The sequence below is a fragment of the Triturus cristatus genome, chromosome 7 (genome assembly GCF_964204655.1).
Source record: "Triturus cristatus chromosome 7, aTriCri1.1, whole genome shotgun sequence".
Taxonomy (NCBI): Eukaryota; Metazoa; Chordata; class Amphibia; order Caudata; family Salamandridae; genus Triturus; species Triturus cristatus.
This window is the reverse complement of record NC_140590.1, coordinates 1,715,440,793-1,715,461,800: the sequence shown is the minus strand read 5'-3', so window position 1 is coordinate 1,715,461,800 and position 21,008 is coordinate 1,715,440,793. Positions and strand designations below refer to the sequence as shown.

The following is a 21,008-nucleotide window of genomic DNA, read 5'->3' as shown; positions in this document are numbered from 1 at the left end:
TGGTTACCACGTTACTTAGGGGCAAATTCACAAGCCCCTTGCACCACTTTTGCGTCACTTTTCCCATGTTAAAAGTAACGCAAAAGTGGCGCAAGGGGCTTGTGAATTTGCCCCTTAGTCTTTAGCATTAACACTTGTTGGAAGGCGACAAGCCGCTAAGTCTACAACTGATTTTATTTAATGGCTTTGCGCCGTGTACTTTGATTAAAGACCCTTTTAACATCACACAACAAAAAAAATCAGTCCGGGTGTGTCACGTGACCCGGAAATAGACGCATGTAGACCGGAAATGACGCGTATGCTTGCCAGAGGCAGACACAACAAGACTGAGGAGCGGTCCCGGCCACAGCCTCCGGCGCGGAGTGGTGGAGGCGGCGCTGCGGGGTCTCCCGGTGGCGCTGCAGGGACGCGAGGGGCTCATAGGCTCGAGAGAGGTAACAGAGCGCGGTGGCTGCAGGCGGCTCGGGAGGGAAGGGATGCTTTCAGATATTTTTAGTGGACTGTATCACAACCGGGGGAGGGCGACAGCCAATGGGGAGGGGCTGTCAGTGGGGCGTGCATTCCACCTGCCAATGAGGAGACGAGGGCCCATGAGTGTCTGCGGGCAGCAACAAATGACAGGAATTTATGGCCCATCTATCAGCATGTTTGTTTTGCAGCTCTAGAAAGGAGTGAGCCCAACGCCATTCAGCTAGTCGCACGTTAGTTACTTTATCCTTAAATCGGTATATTCATTTCTTACTCTACTAATCTAACCTGGAATTTATTCGTCCAGCATCCTTTTTACTTTTCAATTCATCAGCGTAACCAGTCGTTAATTGTCCGGCCTTTTGAGGCCTCATCTATTCATCAGTGTTTCCCATACCCAGTGGTTTATCTCTGCATTCACCAAAGCCCCCTCCAAATCGTTAATCCTCTCGCCTATAAGAAAATATTTCACCTCCTTTCTTGCCATGAACACGTAGGTTCGTTATGTGTTTACACAACCATCAGTTTACCCACCTGTCCTTACCTCCTCCATCCCCTCTTCTCATAAATTAACTTATCAAACTTTCGAATTATAAATACCTGTTGAGGTCAACTCATTCTATCAGTCTAGAAACTCATCGATTTATCCCTACGTGTGTATGTATGCTCCTTCATCAGTTTAGCTGCATGCCAATCGATCCAGCCGTCTGCCCATTTGCCCATCCAATCACCGATTGTCCTGCCACACAATTCCATATCCATGCAGTGAAAACCAGTCTCACCCACATCTGTTGGTTAATTTGTCTATTAGTCTGTCATTTTATTTGTCGGCCCATCAATTTCATTTGCTTCTTTGTGGAATTGCTTGCTGTTGTCTGTATCAGTGCACTCATTGGTATGTCCATAGGTGTCCTCCTCCTTGCACCAGTGCATTCATTGATTTTGCTTGGCTTGTTGCCTGTTTGTTTGCGTGCTCCTTGATTTGCCGTTCTGCTGTTTGTCTCTTTGTCAATCACTTCCCTATTCTATTGGATGCCCCCCCTCCCCCTTATCTGTCAGGTGGTTTTCTTGTCTGTCCTTTTATTGATCTAATTATCTGTTTGCTAGCTAGCTAGTATATACCTTGATTCTCAGTGCTCTCTGATTATTAACCTGTCTGTTTTTTGTTTGTCATCTCACTAGTCTGTCACTTTGTACATTTGTCCTTTGGTGCACACAACACTCAGCTGGTCTGTCCTTTTACATGCCAGTTCCTCTAACTGTGAAAATTCAGCCATTTATTTATTTAATTTATTTATTTGATGAGTTTTATATAGCGCTGGCTAGACCCGTAGGTATCGGAGCGCTTTACAAGAGGATCAATGAATTACATGTTAAAATTACATCCATTACAAGAGCATAGAAAAGCAAGGAGAAAACAAAAAATATTACTGAAATTCGTCAGAGGAAGAGGGAGGAAAGGAGACAAGTAGAACTGTGCCCAATGTCCGGCTGGGTAGGTGACGGCCGAGGGGGTGAACCAGGGCCGATCTCCTCTATAGCTGTATGGCAGCTCCACCGGGTATCGGCCATATTGCTCAGTCTTAAGAGTCAGTATAATGTTCAAGGTTACTCTAAGAATGTCAAAAACCAACGCGGGAGTTGGAGAGATGCGAACCACAGTCAAGATTAACCCCAGGTGTGAGTAGGGGCCCAAGAAGGGGGGTAGCTTCCAGGGGATTAAAGCCTAAAAGGCAATCCCGAGCATAGGGGGCTCCCGGTTGGAGCTCATCATCTGTCGGCCATTAAGAGGAAATCCTTAGTAAGATACATTGCGGGAGCAGCTGATAAACCGGCAGACAATGTTGGCATATTGCAGCTCGGCTTGGTGTCATGGGACGTGCTGAGCTAAGTGTCGCAGCGACCACGATAGGCTATATTGCTGAGGGAATTGCAGATATCTACATCATGGTTGCCATCTGAGGGCCAGTCGTTATGGAGAGGATCGTCGTGCTGGTAGATTCAGATTTGATTATCGGTCGCAAGCGTAGCTCCGCAAAGGAAAGGTAGAGCGCCATCCATACAATTTAGCCGGCATCTTGGGTTCAGGCGGGTATTAGTACACGAACGCTGCAAGGTTAAAAAGCTACACCGATCTTGGCATCAAAAGTTATCTTGCCTTGTCGGGAAATAGGGCGGGTAAAAACCTTATAAGACAGGCGCTCTGGCGGGCAATCCGGTTGTTGATTCTCTACCTTCTGAGCTGGTTATTGAAGTCTCTCGTCATCCGCCATTCTGAAACTTCGCGTTTCTTCGTCCGTCGGGAAATTGGCGGTGATTCTGCTTAAATTAGCTCCTTCCATCAAGCTATGATCAGACCATTGTGGCAGCGCTCCATGCTTCGGCGTTGTGGAGAATTCTGGCCCCAGAGCTCTGGCGACAGCTCGAGTGACCCCAACCAGGGGGGGACCCGGGCGTCACCACTCAAGAACCGTAAGGCGTTTTCGTTGCAGAGGAGGGAAGGCAGGGCGACGCGCTCACACCTTGGGGGGCAAAGAAACAGTCCCGCTGGGGAGAAGTATGTCAGCTGGCGAAAGGACAAAGGTTTGAATTCGCCTGGAGGTGGTCAAGTCGCCGATCATCCTAGTCGGAGGGCTCAGTGCTGCTGAAGGGCAGTGAGACAGTCAAGGTAGGGGACCTCAGAGATCAGGCAGTCGTGCAAGCGGGTGAGCCACTACAAAATCGAAGATCCGGAATAAAGTGGCAGTAGATGTAGGTAGGTTAAGGGGTGGAGGTCGGGCAAATAGGGGGATATCTACTGATTTGGCGATCCCCCAACCCGAGAGCTCCCAAGAAAGCTCCTACCCGGCGGCCATATTAAGCCGTCCTTATGCTACTTTTTTCTTTCAGTCTTCTTATTGGCTTCTTGTACTCCCTATCAGTTTACTTGCATATATGGTGTTTTTTTATCCACCTACACCCGTCTATACACAGCATCCTAAAAAGGAACAAATTGAACAGTAACACATGGAATTGGTCAGAGTTAGCAGCTAAAGACCAGATTCTTTTGGTACATCAATCCACCTATTCCGCTTGACTTACATTCTGTAAGTGTTCCGGTTTATTTAAAAAGAAGCTGAAAACATGGCTCTTTAAATAAAATGTGCATCTTATGGCCTAACCGTACTGTATGTATTGCTCCAGGACACTCCTTGGAGTAGCTGTGCGCACTATAAGTACCATTAATAATAATAATTTGTTCTTTCTGCTATCTTCCACCTCTAATTACTATTCAACAGGTACAAATAGGTCTCTGAATGTACCTATCTTAGAGCCCCAAAAGGATCCTAGGGATTTTGGTCCTTCTACCCCCACTAGATTGTGACTGGTTACATTTGACTAGAGGGAATGTCCTTAATCTGCAACTGTTGACTACTTATCAATTGAACCATAAGTACTAGTGACATCGCACCTTAAAAGATGCCCCTGCAGACTAACTGTGAATTGAAATTTAACTTTGCCAGATTGTGAACTTGCAGGTCCAGTGAGTACAGAAATCTTGTATGTGTCTCTCAACATGGATTTTTTGACTTTTACTTGTAGGTAATGAGATACGAGCCTCAGAGCATGAGAAAGCTGTTGTGGAATTGTGTTGGGGGTTGATCTTCATCTAGCCCCCTACCCCCCGCCTCACTGTTTGACCTTAGACCAGTTGGAGCCTTAAAGGTTATGGAAGGGAGACAGCAAGCAGTGCCCAGGAAAACCTGATTGCCGGATCCCTGATAATTTTGTTAATTTGAACAGTAAGAACTTGCCTTTAGCACGCTAAGTGAATTTCAATTACTTAATTGGGACGCTTATCCATTTTAGATTGTAGTTTTCCTACCATTTTTAGGTCTCGCCTGACCCAGCGCATGCGCTGGTCTGGCGAGACTTATTGAGAGGGCTCCAAAAAGTGCTACCAGGCCAGCCTAGAGCTACAGTGCATGCGCGCCGCGCTTTACCGCGATTACTTTTACTTTCGAGGCCGTGCTGCCGCTTTGATGTGTGATCGTGATCACTTTCAATTTCGCGGCCGCTTTGCATAGCCAATAGGTCTCGCTTTTGGGACCTTAGAAGTATTTAGTTATGCAACTGTTGCATGGCTAAACACTTATAAGGTCCCAAAAGCGAGACCTATTGGCTATGCCAATGCTTGTTGGGTCTGTTTTGAGGAAAACTCAATTACACAGACTGAGACCCTTTGTTGTATCTTATTTGGTCATGACTGCCAAGAACCTAGGTCAGAAGGCAGACAAACATGATACATTGTAGTTGTCTGTGTATTTGCTCACTCTTTGGCCATTGTACTTCAACTGTCAGTCAGCAATGGAGGGGTGATGGGGAGTTAAGATCTGTCCATCACCCTCCATATAATTAACACTCACAACAAGGCGAGACAGGATCTATTTTGTATGTGTGAACGTATCAAGCCCTGATTGGTTCTGTGGAATTCATTAAAAGAACCCAGAACCTTCACCCACAGTTGTGGCATGCTTAATTGTGAGGTTTCCGCTCCTGACCCCAGACCTGGATGGCGTCTGAGGTGGGCTGTCTCTCTTTGGAAGACCTTGTTTTGTACTCTCCCGAAGAAACGTACAAGGGGTGATGGATTGTTAATGCCCTGGGGTTTTTAATGGGACTAATAAGTTAAAATTGTCCTGAAGTATTACTTTCTTTTGCTCTCCCATCAGCCTGGTTGACAACATGAGGGTTGTTTATGACCCTACATGTCTAATGTGTCACGCGTCTTGCCTTTTTTGCGTCCCACTGGGTCATGGGAAATTCTTTGGGACAGTGTCCCTACCAAAAACCTGCATCCTCGCAGGCTAGCATCACTTTGTGTTTCAGTTTGTGGAGGGTCGATGTTCAAATATATTAGAATTCATAAATGTTGCTCATCAGTAGTGCTCTCACTGTTATCCTGGTTCTAACTTAATTAGCTGCAGTGACAGATTTATACAGAGCCTCCAAGCATGTGAAATCAGTATACATTGTATACCCCTTTGTATAGGTAGTGTACAAATCCCACGCCTTAGTTGTCTAAAAAGCAACATATGGCTTCATGTCGGTTTTTTGCTTATCCCTATATTCACTCACCCATCACACATTGGCACACCATGCAAATACCTTTTAGTTGTATGACTTCTTCACCATTTCCTCCTTTTGTCCTCCATGGGCAGTCTCAAGAGTCTTCAGAGGTGGTACTGTGGTGGTGTTGAGGGATGCTAAGAAGAGGCGCTGCTGCTGAGGTGGTGCTTGGTGATGCTGTTGTGGTACTGCACTGGTGCTCAGGTGGTGCGCTGATGCTCAGGTGGTGCGCTGATGCTGAGGTGTTGTTGCACTGGTGGTGGTGCACTGATGCAGGTGGTACAGTGACGATGCGGAGGTGGTGCTGCGCTGATGTTGTGCTGATGGCAGTGCACTGATGTGGAGGTGGTGCGATGCCGATGCTGAGATGGTGCTGTGCTGAGTTAGTGATGCTCAGGTTGTGCTGTGCTGAGTGCGCTTAAAGAAATCTTAACATGCTCTGATAATTATAGCTTTACAAGTGTACTCACATTTGCAAGTATTTACAAACATGTAAGAGTGGGGAACAGCTACACATATCTAAATAGCTATAAAAGAAACTTTTTCCATGGGGAAAAGAATCCATTCTCCGACACCAAGTCATTTTGACAGTGTTTCCGTCCCGTTTCCCCTTAAAAACAAATTTGCTCCTGACATAGATGAGGCTAACTGTTAGGTCATATCACTGGTGGAAATGCACCTTGATCTTGGCCCAAAGGAATCGGAGCGCTTTATAGGGATGCAGCTTGCATTCAAATTGGCAACTGTAGCAAGGACTGGACGTGAACATAAATGAATGCATTAATTTGATTCTGTACAGATTGCATCAGAATGCCAATTTTGTATAACAGTTTACACCGATCGACCCACGTAAAAAACAAGATGTGCATGAGCTGTAGTTATACTTTATTTGTTGTTTAATAAAAATCATTACAATCAAGAAAAAAACACAATAGGCCAAGAACATTAATTTTTACAGACAAAACACATGGACCGCTTTATCCTAAGAAGTTGGCAGCAATGATTAAAAGTGCCTGTGCCAATCAATAACGAAAGTACAATTGTGCAATGATTTTTATTACATTTTTTTCCGCAATAAGTAAAGTGCAGTTGTGATGGCGGCCAGTTCCAAAAACTGTTATTAAGAAGTAAATAATTTTCTCCTTGGCAGGACGGCCCACAAAATACAGTTAATAGTAGGTATTTTAAAAAAATTTAAACAATTTTTTCTTAAATCACAGATGTTTTCCCAATCACTATAACAATTTTAAACCTTTTAGAACCTCAAATTGAGTCATGCACTAAACATTTAGGAGCAAATTATCATTTTGGTATTAATGTCTTTGACGACATGTGGCTGCAATAACAATCATTATCAGTCTTCGTTAGTCGCTTTTTTTCAGCAATAAAAATGAACGTTACAAATCGTGAGATCAGGCAGGGCATATTTCCAGTGAGACAGATTATAATGGTGTGTCGACATGTTCTCACCCCTAGTTCATTAAAAATGGGTCTCAACAGAGTCTTCCGCTCTTCTAACAGCTGGGGGCACATAGTTACAATATGTATTAAAGATTCGTTATAAAGCCACAAAACCTATAGCTTTTTGTGGACCCGTTTTTTCCCCATTTGGGTATTCTGTCCTTTGTAGGGTATCTCCCAAACCATAACAACATAAATGTGTTCCTTAGAAATGGTTTTAAATGGGTCATGAGATATAATTGAGGTTCTAATTTAATAAATGAGTTGATAACTGACCAGGAGTGACTCTTTTTATTGTGAGCTCATCCTTATCTCAAAGACTCGATAAAAGAGTGACTGAACGATTTATTGTCTGTTTATAAACTGCTTTGCTCCTAACTTCTTCTTCAAAGACTGGACACTTGAAATTGTGTAAACTCTCGCGTAGATAAGCTCTCCAACTCCTAACATGCTCATACCTCGTTATCTCCTGCCAACAATTGTTTGCAAGGGTACCCTGGTCCGAACGAAACAGAGAATATAATGTTTTAAAAAAGGCAGATTGCTGTACCAGAGATTGCCTTTTCAGACCAAATTCTAATCTGACATTAGCGTGCCCTATATACCTAGGGACCCCAAAGACTGATTTGAAGACTTTTATTTGTAGGTCCTCAAGGATTTTCGTGTCTTTGCCATGAAAAATCATTGAACCGTGAAAGCAAAACAATAGAGAGAGAGAGAAACAAGATGGAAAGAAAGTGAACCGACTTGTAAATAAGAGGGGCAGAAAGAGAAATGAGACAGAAGGAAAAACAGCTAAAGAAAGAGAAAGGAGAGGGCGAGGAATGACAAACAAAACTAGAGGGTAAGAGAAAGGAGAAGACAAGAGAAAGAAAAAGAAATACGAGAGTAGGAAATAAAACCAGTGACCTTAATGCTGTCTTTTGTTTCCGTCGTAAATCTTTCTGAAATACTGTTTGGCAGTACTCTTTATTTTTTTCTGTCTGTACTTGTGAACTCAGTAGAGCAATTTAAATAAAAACATCACAGCCAGTAGAACTCAACAGCTTCCAATAGAAACGGTTTTAACCTATGATGTATAAAAGCAACCAAAAGGACTGCCCTGGATCAGTCAGACTGGTTGCAGCGCCGACGGACTGGGATGACGTGAAAGCGCAGCAGAAGAGAGGCTGGGCAGGGTAGTGGAACAAACTGAGCAGGAGTGTAACCGGAGCGGCTGTACATGCACTCTGCAACATAAAAGAAAACAAGGATGTTTGAGAGGGAGCGAAGAGCAGCTTAATACAAACAAGCTGCGAGGGACGGGAAGTATTGTTTTTTAAGGCACAGACATTAGGTGAACTGGGAGCAGCAGTGAGGACAGAGCAAAATACAAAGCAGTGCACTGAAGGAAAACATATGGCCCATAGGGAACGGATTCATGTAGCAGGGGTAGTCTCCAGGGTGGAACAAAAGGAGGGACTACTAAGTGTTTTCACCAATGAAAAAGTCAGCATTTCTAACGGACAGTAAGAGGAACTAATGAAAAACATGGGTGTGTTTAGAAGCCCATACCCTAGATACTACATGTCTCTTTGAGACAGTGCATGCAGAGCATCTGCTACCTAGGCAAGACAAAAAAATCACTGTGATGCATCCAGTGCTAGTGCACTTTTTTTTTGAAAGTGCATAAGCCCTGGCTCTGTCATAGTGCTTTTTAAAATTAGTTTTAAATACACTGCTAAGCATCTGCATTGCTGTACAGCATGGCTACAAAACAATGGCAAAGCCAATAGCTCAGATATATGCGAGACCTATTGGTTTTGCTAATGCCTATATTGATATTGATAGTTCACTCCAATAACCAGTTACTTGATTTTGTTCTGCAACCTTACAGTTGGATCATATGAAAGCTTCTTATAGCCTGCTAAATCTGGTGGGAAGTGCAAGCTCTTTGTTTGGTATGTTTCTGCTGATTGAATAATTATGGACACACTTATTGTGAGAAAGTGCCATCTTTCTTGCATGTTATGCCCCCACTTTTTGCTGAATTGCTGAATGTACTTTGACTGAGTGTGCCCTGGACTCCTGCCAATCAGGTGCCCAGGGCCTATGTTCCTTCCCTAAAAACCTAACACCCAAATTGGCAAACCCTGGCCACATGTCAGCCCCTGGTAAATGGTACCGTAGGTACCCAGGGCCTTGTGACCTGGGAAGGCCTGTAAGGGTTGCAGCACTCATTGTGCCATCCTTATAGACCCTGTACCCTAACACACACACACTGCCCTTGCAGGCTGAGTGTCTGGGTACAGGACAAAACAGAGTTGACATGGCACACATCCCTGTGTGCCATGCCCACCACCTAGACTGCCCTGGCATACATCAGCCACCCGTCTAGCTCGGTGCCCTATGCCAGTGGTGTGGGCACAGGAGCAGGAGCCCTGTGACCCTACAGTACCCAGGTCCATTCCTGGGCACTGTAAGTGCAGTGCTGCCATTTAGTACATGTTGCTGAGAGCTCGCCAAACACGAACTCCACAGCACCATAATGGCAACACTGAAGACTGAGAAGTTTGGTATCAAGCTTCTCAGCTCATTAAACAACCCGCACTGATGCCATTGTGGGATTTAATGTACCAAGCACCCCAGAGGGCATCTTAGAGATGCCCCCTGAAACTTAACCTACTATCCACGTCTGGTCTGAGAGGCTGCCTAGGCTGCCACACAGCAGACATGTTGCTGGACCCCTGGGTAGGAGAGCTCCTGCTCTCCTGGGCCTGCAACAATGCACATCCTGGGCGAGGTGCTAGATCTCCTCCCCCAGGATGGGCAGGGGGAAGCTTCAAAGGCATGCCGCCTCTGTGAGCTTCCCCGGGCCACTGCAACCCCCCATTCTGGCGGAAAGCTTGGCTAGAAACCCCAAATAAGAACAGGGGATGTGTCAGCCTGCCAACCCCACCCCTCAGGTGGGGGAGGCGAGGTGAAGCACATCTCCGGGCTCTCACCCTCTTGAAGATGGGGAGACCTGCCCAATCAGGACTAGGCTACTGCCCCCCTCCCACAGGAGAGAGGCAGGATAGGGGGTGTACCCACCCCAGGACAGGGACCCATTGGTCCCTGCCCTTCACCTACCTGTAACGCCCCTAAATCTAGTATTTAGGGGCACCCTGAACCTTCCTTCCCCAGATTCCGAAATGCAAAGAAGAGCAAGAAGAAAGAAGACCTGCCTTGCAGCTGCTAAGAAGAGGAAGACACCAACTGCTTTGGCCCCAGCCCTACCGGCCTGTCGACCCTCGAACCTGCTCCTGCTCCAACCCGGCATCTCTTGTGGCCAGCAACCTCACAAACCCAGGAGGACCTGGCGACCTTTTCGCTCTAAGCCCCTGGGACTCCCATGAGTAGAGGCTCTACTCAAAATCTGCTTCTAATCCCTGGCATCAGCCCGGAACCGCAAACCCTTCACACTCTGCACCCGCCAAGCCTGGCCTGTGCCGGAGTGAACAAAGACCACAAGGACGACCCCACGGCGACTGTGACCCCGAGTCCGGCACCCAAGGACTACCCTTGACGCTCCTGACGACGCCTGTAGCCTCAGAACCAGGTGCCCCCCAACCGCGATCAACAGAGGGTAAGTTTTCCCGACACCAAAAGGCACCCCTGCACCCAGCGCCCCGTGGCCCCCTGTGCCCAACTCCGGGGTACCTACCTATCCTCCAACTACCCAACATACCTCTCGAAGTGGTGGTGGCACCTGGAGAATCTTCGTCCCCGAGCTTGCAGTCTTTTTCTAAACCGGAGCTTTCCCATTGAAATTAATTGAGCACCCGAAGGCTCAAAAGCACCCTGCACCCAGCCTCCCGAGTGGCCCTGGCAGTGTAACCTCTACACCTATCTACTTCCCCATTTGCCCTGAGCAAGTAACCAGGAGCCCAGCTCCCACAGCCGCGTGGCCTGCTAGTCCGCAGCCACCAACCAGGGCCCCCCTGCCTCCCATAGGATAACATTGGGCCTAACTCTCTCTGCACCCGGCTGCCCCTGTACCGCTGAGAGTGTAACAACTGTACCTACCTGACCCTGAGAGACCCCTGAGTCTATGCCCAGAACCTTAACAATGCCAGTTGAGTACTTACCTTAAAGCCGACAACTCAATTTTCTCCATAGGGTAACATTGACTGTTTTTTCCTGAAATTTCTTCTAAGTGTGGACTTTTCAAAACTTAAAATATTCACCAAAAATCAGCCGAATAACGAAAACAAAAATACTCACCGGCTATTAGGTGAGCCCCCAGTGCTGGATATTGGTACCCAGCACTGACTCTGAAAAATATACACAACCGTACTTACCAGTAACCCAATTTTCTTCCATAGGAAACCATTGACTGTTTTTCTGTGAAATTTCTTCTGTCGATTTCTGCAAACTTTAAATATTCTTTAAAAATCGTATAAATTGTGAAAACGTAATTACTTACCTGTTTTGGATAAAGGTCCCAGTACTGAGTCTAGGCACCCAGTACTGGATTACAAAAGTAACGAGAACATACTATACCTGCAAGTTGAATTTTCTTCCATAGGGAATCATTGACTGTTTTCTATGAAATATTTTTTAAGTGTCAACTTTTAAAATAGCAAAATATTGTCTAAAAATCATAACAGTAACTAAGTCGACTTTTATCACTTGTTTCTATGTACTGTCCCAGGGCTGAATCTAGGATCCAGTCCTGGAATCACAAAAGTAATCCTAAAAGTAATCTATTGCAAATAACTTGAAACGTCCATTGAACTCAATGCATGATTGTGTTTAAAATTGTGTTGCCTATTGCAACCACTTGTAACTTTCTACAAAAGTCAATTGCATATTGCAAAAGTATTTATATAAAGCATCTCATTCTGAGAAAGTATATTTTAATACCTATTGTTGGTTCTAAAATAAAACAAGCATATCTTTTTTTATATATATAAACCATTGGCCTAGAGTTCAGTTATTGAGTGTGTGAGACTATTTGCTGACTGAGTGTGTGCAACAAATGCTTTACACTGTCCTCTGATACTACCTTACTGCTCGACCAAGCTACCACTTTAGAGAGTAAGGTTATATCTAACTTTAGCCTCTGCCAAACCTCTAGGGACTGTGGACTCTCTACGCCCTGTACCTATTTGTGAACAGTATATACAGAGCCACTTTCACACACTTATCTGCTGGTTTTATGACCATATTCTTATTTTTAAGGTTTCTTAGTGCTGCACTCTCACTTTTGGATAAATTATAGTGGAACCTGCATTTCTAGACTCTGTGGTGGGTATGTCTCTTAGTATAACATTTTCAAATGTTGTAGTTTCTGGTGGATCATATAAGGGGGTGGTGTAAAATTCGAAATATTTTCAATCCTATAATTTGTTCGTATTGATGTTATTTGCCCTTCAAACAAAAACCTCAGTCATATTTTTCTAAAGAATTTGTTGAGCTCCTTTCTAATATAAAATATTTCTTGGTTTTGGGTTGACGCAAAACCTAATCCTTTATTGAAGTGGCTCATTTGTTTATCAGTTGCTAGTCCACTGAGGTTTATCTCTAATTGTTCCTTTGTTGTACTGTTGCGCAGCATCTTCAGGGGTGTGGAATTTAATAAAATATCTAGTTGTCCATGGGACAGGTTGCTACGTAGTGCACCGACAAATTATGGCAGCAATCTCATTATATGAAACCTCTCATATTAGGCTTTCTGATTATGCCAGGGCTTAGTATAGAAGGGTTTGAATTCTAGCAATTTCCTTATTTTGCCACCTTTTCACAGATTTACATGCAGGTGCTGTAGGTAGCGTTAAGCAACAGTTCCAGGGTTGGATTGCCCTTTGGAGTCTCTGCAAACATAATAAATTGCATAATTTAATAGTTTTCGGCAGCTCTTCTCTAATCTTTTCTGATACTGAGAAAGGTCTGAAATTTATTCCTGACAAGGGCAGAAGTAAAACTTCTTTCAGGGTTGGGGGGAAAAGTGGTTGGAAGGAAAGTGAACTTGTAAACACACACACACACAGATTTTCACATGAGCAAATCTACTCTTGCATATTTGCTCCTGCTAAAAAGCAGTTCACAGATATTTTGCAGGAGTACGAATTCCTGACCTACTTCTTTAAATTCTTGTGAATTCATGAAAGCCGTAAATCTGCACTAATGCAAGGACATAAACATTGAGTGCAGTTTTGTGACGTTCTCTAAGAATTGGACACCTAATTAGATCTGGAGGTAACCAAGACGTTTTGTTTTTATTAAAATTCTCTGTCTCTATCCTTCGACTGGCTTCAGCTCTTCCCCAAGGAGCAAATCGGCACGCAAAGTAGATTTGCTCAGTGCCAGGGACTAATTTGACAATGTGTGCTTTTTGAGACCAAAACATATTATTGCTTTTTTTGCAATGTTATAATGGTGAGTGCCCGGCAGCTCCCACAAAGTTTTACAAAAAACATATCAAAACAAGACACGCATTGACTAAAGCAAAAGACTGACTACCAATATCAGACCTATTGGCTTGGCCCATGCTTGTTTATTTTCATGTTTCCCATTATCTTGTTGAAAATGGGTGCACTGATTTACCACTATGGATAATTTGGGGGAATACTTGCATGCATCAACACATTTTACTAAATGATGCCTCAAAGAAATTTTATCTACAATTTCACAGTAGTTTAGCAAAACATTTTTTTCTAGTTGCATTTCTATCGTGAACATTTTGTTTTGAAAGCACAGTATTATCAATCTTGTTGTCATGCTTCTGCAGATACTTGCATCTAATTAGAGAACATTCTGGGAGCATTGTATGTAGCCTCATATTGTTAAACTTTGCAAACATGTGTGCACATTTTTATACTGGAACCACTGTCAGGAGTGCAGTCCAAACTCCCAACATTTCCTAAGAGTACTCTCCTTAATGAGAAATGACTTGTATTAATGAACCATAAATCCAAACAGCTTTAACATATGGACCCAAGTATTGCCTTTACTGCAGACAATGACCTTCCCTGAACCATAATGTGGTACTGTAAACTGGCAGCCAAAGGGTTTGTGCTTCAGGGGTTGGGACTATTTGTCCCACGGACAAAATAAACACAAAAACTTGTTGTCCTTGTCCCCAAACAATATGTCCAGGAATAAGGCTATAGAAATTCCACACCCCTATCCTTGTTATTCTGGGGGAATCTATGCCCAATGTTCCTGTGGTTGTACGTTTTATCCTGTGTTCTTTACTCCATTCTTGTCTTCCTCTTTCTAAAACTGTCCGTAGCCCTCCCTTTGAATGATCCCTTCTGGTTGGAAGCACTTGGACCCAAAATAAAGAATCTGAATATAGAATATAACTTGAACTTTACCCTTCTCTATTGCTAATATCCACTTCAATGGTGTTTCATTTGCCTACCCCCTCTTCTTTTTGGTCCTGCAGGCAGGCGTCTGGAGTAATATCTGTAACGTAATGGTATGTAGTCTAGTGTTTGAATTTCTGGACGTCTTTCATTAATTTGGTAATTTTAGAATTTGGGAAATATTCTTTGTACTGTGTCAGGTCTTTTCTTTTCTTCTGAATTAAAAGTTAGTTTTCATATTGATGTTTCACTACAGTCTCTACTTGCATCACTTCCGAAATCTGCTTAGCCATATTGATGATCAAAATTATCCAATGACTCGTGCATTTACATGATATGTATGTATGGCCAGTCTTTCCTGAATTTGAGGTAAGTCCAAGAAAATGCAGGGTTCATTGTTTACTACAAAGCCCTTGGAGTTGCTTTTGCATTAAGATACTTTGTCATCATGGCCCCGTTAAGGTTTTTTTTGATCTGGTTTCTTTTTAGAGTTGATAGTGACTTTCACTCATCAATTTATCACTATTTCTCTTGATTTTTAGGTCTTTCCTAGCGTTGGAGTACGCATGCGCTCCCTCGCTCTGCGAGGCATCTTGTAATCGATAACGTTTCTGTAGTGGGTTTGAAGCCACTCCCATCTTTTTGATTGGCTGGCGTCATCATTTATGCAAAACGCTGGCCTCCGATTGAAAATGAGGCTTCTTTGTTACCGCCCTGTTTCCTTTTTGAACGGTCCATCCGACTGGATGTTTTACTTGCGGTGTTATACAGTCTCCTTTAAATTAGTCAGTAAGCACTTTTTGTCCAGCTTGTTTCATTCTGCTTTAGCGTACTACCGCTGAGCGGCGTCCGCTAGGGACACCGTGCTCACTTTATTTATATTTCGCGTTTCTGTTGAGCGCGGCGCTCACTTCAAGGACACCGCGCTCAGTGTTAAAGCTCACCATCCTGTGATTCTAGGCAAATTACCTAATTTCCACATGCCTTAAAAAAATGAATGATGTCCCACATGAAAGAGCGATTATTCACCATTGCCTGCCGCAGCTCCGTGCTTTTACCTTATTAGCGGTCACAGAGTCCCCTCCTCCGCCCCTTGAGTATGTGTATTTCTGAGGGGGCGTGCGAGAGGCGTCTTACCAGTCCTCGAGAACGTTTCTACTGCCAGGCATTACCCTTCTGGGGCAGCAACAGAATGGGGCTGCGGCACGTCTCGCTCACTGGAAAGACCTGTGAGCAAGCTTTAAAGGGCATCTTCTGCGTGCGTGGGATCCGACCTGGCCGGCTTCGCGTCGGAATGAGTCACATCGCTTTTGTTTCTGTAAATGCTGCAGCAGTCTGGTGGTTTGGCTCGTGTGCTGTTTTCCATCGGTCTCCGGTGCAAGACCAGATGCGGCACCCCTTGCTCTTCGGTGTCATCTTCTGCTACGTGGCTGCAGGTGGATTGTAGCGCCCTGGTGAATGTAGTGCGAAAGTGAGTACCAAATTCTGTTCTCATCGAGTTTGTCAAAGTATGAACGTGTGCATTGGGCAGAGTCGAAACTGCCGCAGAGAGGGGAAAGTCCTAATCTCTATATTTTTTGCATCACTTTTGTATTTGTGATACAAAAACATATGGCACAAGTTCAGGGCGCTTCCACCGGTGCCAGCGCACTTTTCCTTCCAGCGTGGCTTGTGAGCTGGACAGCCTTGGGTAGGGGGATGGGATTCAGAGCTTGGGGCAGAGGGCGGGGTTGGCTACATTCTTAAGTGCATAAAACAATTTCCTCACACTGTATTCATCACGGTACAAAGAACCCATGTAACTTTCCTCTGCCCAACCTCCTTTAGAACAAACATTTGCAATGCAATAGCTCTCGCATTTATGCGAGTTAGAGCTATTCACATTGCAAATACCAATGCCTTTTATTTTTGTTGGCATTGTAAATGAGAATGCCTTTTATTTAAGTTTTAAAAACACAAACAAAAATAAAAGGCATTGGTATTTGCAATGTGACTAGCTCAAACTCATGTAAATGTGAGACCTATTGCATTGCAAATGCTTGTAATGTGTGCTAGCGGAGATGGTGGCATCAGGATATTGGCAATCTCATCAAAGTGAACCCTGTATCTTGCACCATAATACTGATGGCTTATTAACTTGTGTATCTAGGTTGAGACTTTACGGTTAATCAACCCAGAGGATTGTTTTTTTTATTTTGTACTGGTGCTCAGTGAACCAGTAAACAATCAAGGAGTGAGAAGTAAACAATAAAGGAGGGATGGAGTAAAGATATGTCCGCTTCCCTCAATATCCTTAACACAGAAAGCATTAAGGTGTGAGACAGGATCTGTTTTGTATGTGACAAGATATCAAGCCCATTTGGCTTTACTGACTTGCTCAGCGGAATTCTTTTTTATTTTAAAGGACACAGCACCCTCACTCATATTTGCAGTAGGCTCCATCATAGGGTTTCTACTCGTTACCCCAGTCCTTGATGGTGTGACATGCCACAATTGCAGGTAAAGGTGCTGCGTCCTTTCAAATAATGAATTCCACAGAACCAATCAGTAAAGCCAAGTGGGCTTTATACCTCTTCACATACAATACAAATGCAGTCTCACCTTATTGCTTCTTGTATAAACAAAATAGGACAATATATATATATACATCTCCAAAAACCACCTTCTTCCGTCGAAGTAGATGAGGAGACACAGCGGGGCTTGTGAAGACCATTAATTTAAACAGGCCTGACGCCTTTCGGTATTAAACCTTTCTCAAATGCCTTTTGTTTTAAAAGTGCCTCTGGTGCTGACAGTTCCTGAGTGAGTCTATTTATATAGCCCCACTGCCTAAAGTAGTATGGAGCACACCTGGGTCAAGTTGTGCGTAATCACTCAAGCAATACATTGTTCTGAGACTACAATACCCAGCATGCAGTTTGTCCATCGTGCTGGTGAGTGGTCCCGTGTAGCCGGTATTTTCTTTGTGTTCCAAAGTAGGAAACCAACTTAAAACGTGACCAGGTAGAAACTGTGGCGCTGTGCTGGGCAATAAAGGTCTTTACATCCCACACTTCCAACCTCGCAATTTCCATCGGTAGCAGGTCCGGAGACGCCATTGAAGTAGCAACGTCTCTCCATGTAAGTATGGACTACGCATTGTCAGCATGTTCTCTGTTCTCTCTGGAATGCAGGGTAGTCCGGGAAAGTGCCATTGATCCCCAAGGCTCTTGCGGAAGGGCCCTCCTCGCGTGTCAGTGGCAGCACGCAATATATCCAAAAACCACTTTCTTCCGTCGAAGTAGATGAGGAGACACAGCGGGGCTTGTGAAGACCATTTATTTAAACAGGCATGACTCGTTTCGGTATTAAACCTTTCTCAAATGCCTTTTGTTTTAAAAGTACCTCTGGTGCTGACAGTTCCTGAGTGAGTCTATTTATATAGCCCCAATGCCTAAAGTAGTATGGAGCACACCTGGGTCACGTTGTGCGGAATCACTCAAGCAATACATTGTTCCGATCCGGCCGGGGGCGCACCACCGCAGAATCGAGCGGTTCCACTGCTGATGGCTGATTCAGCGGTTTGGATCTTTTGGCACAATATTTGAACGAGGGCTAACATCAAAACACACCCGTAATTATGTACTATTTTGCTAGATGGCTGCCACCGAGACCACTTGGGTTGTATTATGAAGGACTACCGGTCCCAGATTGCATTTCGATTTTGCAGACTCACCTGATCTGTATTGCCTATTAAAGATGGGAGAAATACTGGTGTTCTTGTTGATGGTGGTCATTTGGGGAGCAGAGAGCCTTTGAGGAAGGGCGTATGCCCGAAATGCGTCCGGCTCTGCGGACGCCGGCTGTGCCTGGTTCTCCCTCCATTTGGAGAGTGCTGATTAGGGAGTGCGCCCCGCCTTGTGTAATTTGTGGACTTTGTGTGTGTGTGTGTATATATATATATGAGTGCAGTGCTCGACGCATGAATACACATATTTATTTACTTTCTTTAAAGTGTATTAATTTTTGTAATGCACTGAGTGTCCTCAGTCTCTTTTGACTATAAAATTAGTTGTGCATGATTCATACCCATTATCCACCTTCAAACAGTATCCGAATCAGTGTATGCATTTCTAAAAAATCTAACCTGGATAAAGATTCAATTTATTTTCTATCCTTTTTGGCTGACCACAATATATTATGAAAGATGTTAACAAACCAAGCATTCACGCCTCAACAATTGTTTTTGCCTGCTCATTCTGGTCTATAACCTTAAAGCCAGCTCTTAGTGCCTGGGTTTGACCTCTGGGAAGAGAGGTGGATAGTGATGAGGAGACAGGATTGTATAACAAGTCAAATGAAGTGGGACTGATGGGCGATAGGTGTACAAGTAAGGCTAGGGCTAGCTGCGTCTTTCATCTTTATCCATAGATTGTGTTTTCTACGTCTCCAGTCTACTGTTAGTCAATGCCTTGTATACTGCTGTGTTTCTTGGAATGGATTTAGTGTGGGCAGAATGCAGGTGAGAAGAGGTCAAGATGTTAGACCTGCGTAAGAATTGTAACCCTTCAAGTTGAGGAGCATGGTGGACCTTTCAAGTCTGTCACTTGTAGCCTCTTCTAGGAATGTTGGTCACTCCAGAAAGGAGGTAATGAAGGTGTCCTCCCTGTATGATATCCAAGCCAGATAAGTAGGTAGATAAATACTTGATTTAGTGCAGGAATGTGTATCTAATGAAGGGTTGTCCTTGAAGAGGGGAAAGAGGGCCAGGGAAGGTTACATTCTGTTCTCCTATTGCAGCTGTGTCTTTTACGTCCTAGTGCCATCTGTTGAGTGGATAGTTTTGCTATATTTTACTACAGTGTGGGATCTTAGTCAGTGCAGCTCTACTCTTATTAAGAAATAACCGCAAATCTAATCAAATGGTGTGACCTTATTGGTAGTTTTGTACATAAAACTTTCACAATGAGCAATCTTTGAACTCTCTATTAGCCGGTCATCTAGTACATGATTGTACCTGGGCAACATTGTCATTTTTACTGTCTGGACCCTGGACCACATGGAAACGTTGAGATGGAGGCAGTGTAAGAAATCATTTCTCACCTGTGTCATGAGTGGTTTCATGTTCTATTCTGCCATTTCTCCAGAACTCTGTTGCTACGGATTTCGAGTTCCTTTTGCCCCTTGGGGATCTGTTTATATGGTAGCCCTGGAGCCTTCCTCTAATCATGTCTGGTTTTAGGAAGTGCTTTCCATTTCTGCCAGTTAAATTTACAGCCTGTGAATTCTGAGACTAAGGCCCTAATTATGATATAGGGCGGACTCACTTCCACCCAACACTGCTTCGGTTATGGGACCGACCGACACCGAGTCGGCAGTCATTAGGATGTGATCGAACACTGTTCGGTCGCATTCCTACATTTTACAATGGGAGCATGCATTCTGGGCGTAATGCCCTGCACCCCGTGGCAGGCACCTCAAGGTGCCTTCCAAAGGATGCAGGCATCAACAGTGGTGCACCATAGGGGCCCCCTGTGCCTCCCACCGGAGGCCGTGCACAAAAGGGGGACCTGCAGGGGGCCCCCAAAGACGCTTTCCGACATGATTTCCATGACTGACAGGCCGGCATGGAAACCATGTTGGAAACAGTCATTGTAATCTCAAGGGCAGAAAGGCCCACCCTTGAGATTACAGGCCGGATTCCGACTGGCGGACGGACTCTGAGCCAGTCGGAAGCCTGCTGGAATGACCGTCGGTTTCCTTTCAGACCGCCTCCATTGTAATGAGGCTGTCTGTAAGGAAACCGAACGGCCCATTATGATGCAGCTGTAAAGGCTCTGACCGTAGGTCTGAGCCTTTACAAGTCTCATCGTCATCTGCCCCTTAAGGCCCTGATTACGATGTCTGGCGGAATCACCACCCTAGTGTATAATTAGCATTGCAACTAACATGGAATTACTCGAATCGGAGAGTGTGAGTTGAATGTCATCCGCATATGCTTTGATCAGTCCTGCTGGTGACTCTATGCCCATATGTAGAGAGGCGAATTGTAGTTAATAGCTGATCCATTGCCAGTCAGACAAGCATTGGCATAGCCAATAGGTCTCGCCTTTGGGACCGTATAAGTGTTTAGCCATGCAACACTTGATATTATTGCACCAAGGATATTGTACTGGATAACTAAACACTTATAAGGTCCCGAAGGGGAGACCTATTGGCTATGCCAATGCTTAAAAAAAAAAAAAAATTTAAAGGACAAGCCGTGCTATCAGGCTCCGGCTGCCACTTAGTCCACCGCATCCCACGTAGACGCTGCAGCCATCTCTTTGAGTGTTTTGCCATTGTGCAGCATTCCGTCCATCATCTTGTGTGTTTTGCTGTTCACCCTATGTGGGAAGGGTATGCCCAGACGTGGGTCCCGTGCTCACTATGCCACTGGAGTCAAGCTATCTTGGCTGATGACGGCTGATAGCCAGAAACCGGTCCTTGGATGCTTGATTCCGGTCCAGGGAATACATGGCTTGGCAGTTCGGGCTGGACTGTTCCCATGAGGCACAGGGTCAAGACTGATTTGCATATGGCCATGTCTGAACTGGGGTGGTGTGGTGAGCAATATGACGATGGATTAAACCCAGATCTGTGACTGGGGGTGAGTGT

The 21,008-nt window shown here is 44.5% G+C and overlaps 1 protein-coding gene across 2 annotated transcripts in view; it reads left to right on the top strand.

Moving 5' to 3' along the window:
- Positions 1-286: 286 nt before the first annotated feature.
- The window catches only part of PHC1 (polyhomeotic homolog 1), a 189,594-nt gene continuing 168,872 nt past the window's right edge, over positions 287-21,008 (top strand). Inside the window, exon 1 of one of the 2 annotated variants that reach the window (XM_085619935.1) lies at positions 287-434. In XM_085619935.1, the coding sequence (XP_085476061.1) occupies positions 290-434 (145 nt within the window). In that variant the 5' untranslated portion in view covers positions 287-289. The remainder of the gene's footprint in view (positions 435-21,008) is intronic. The other variant, XM_085619936.1, reaches the window with a different exon arrangement.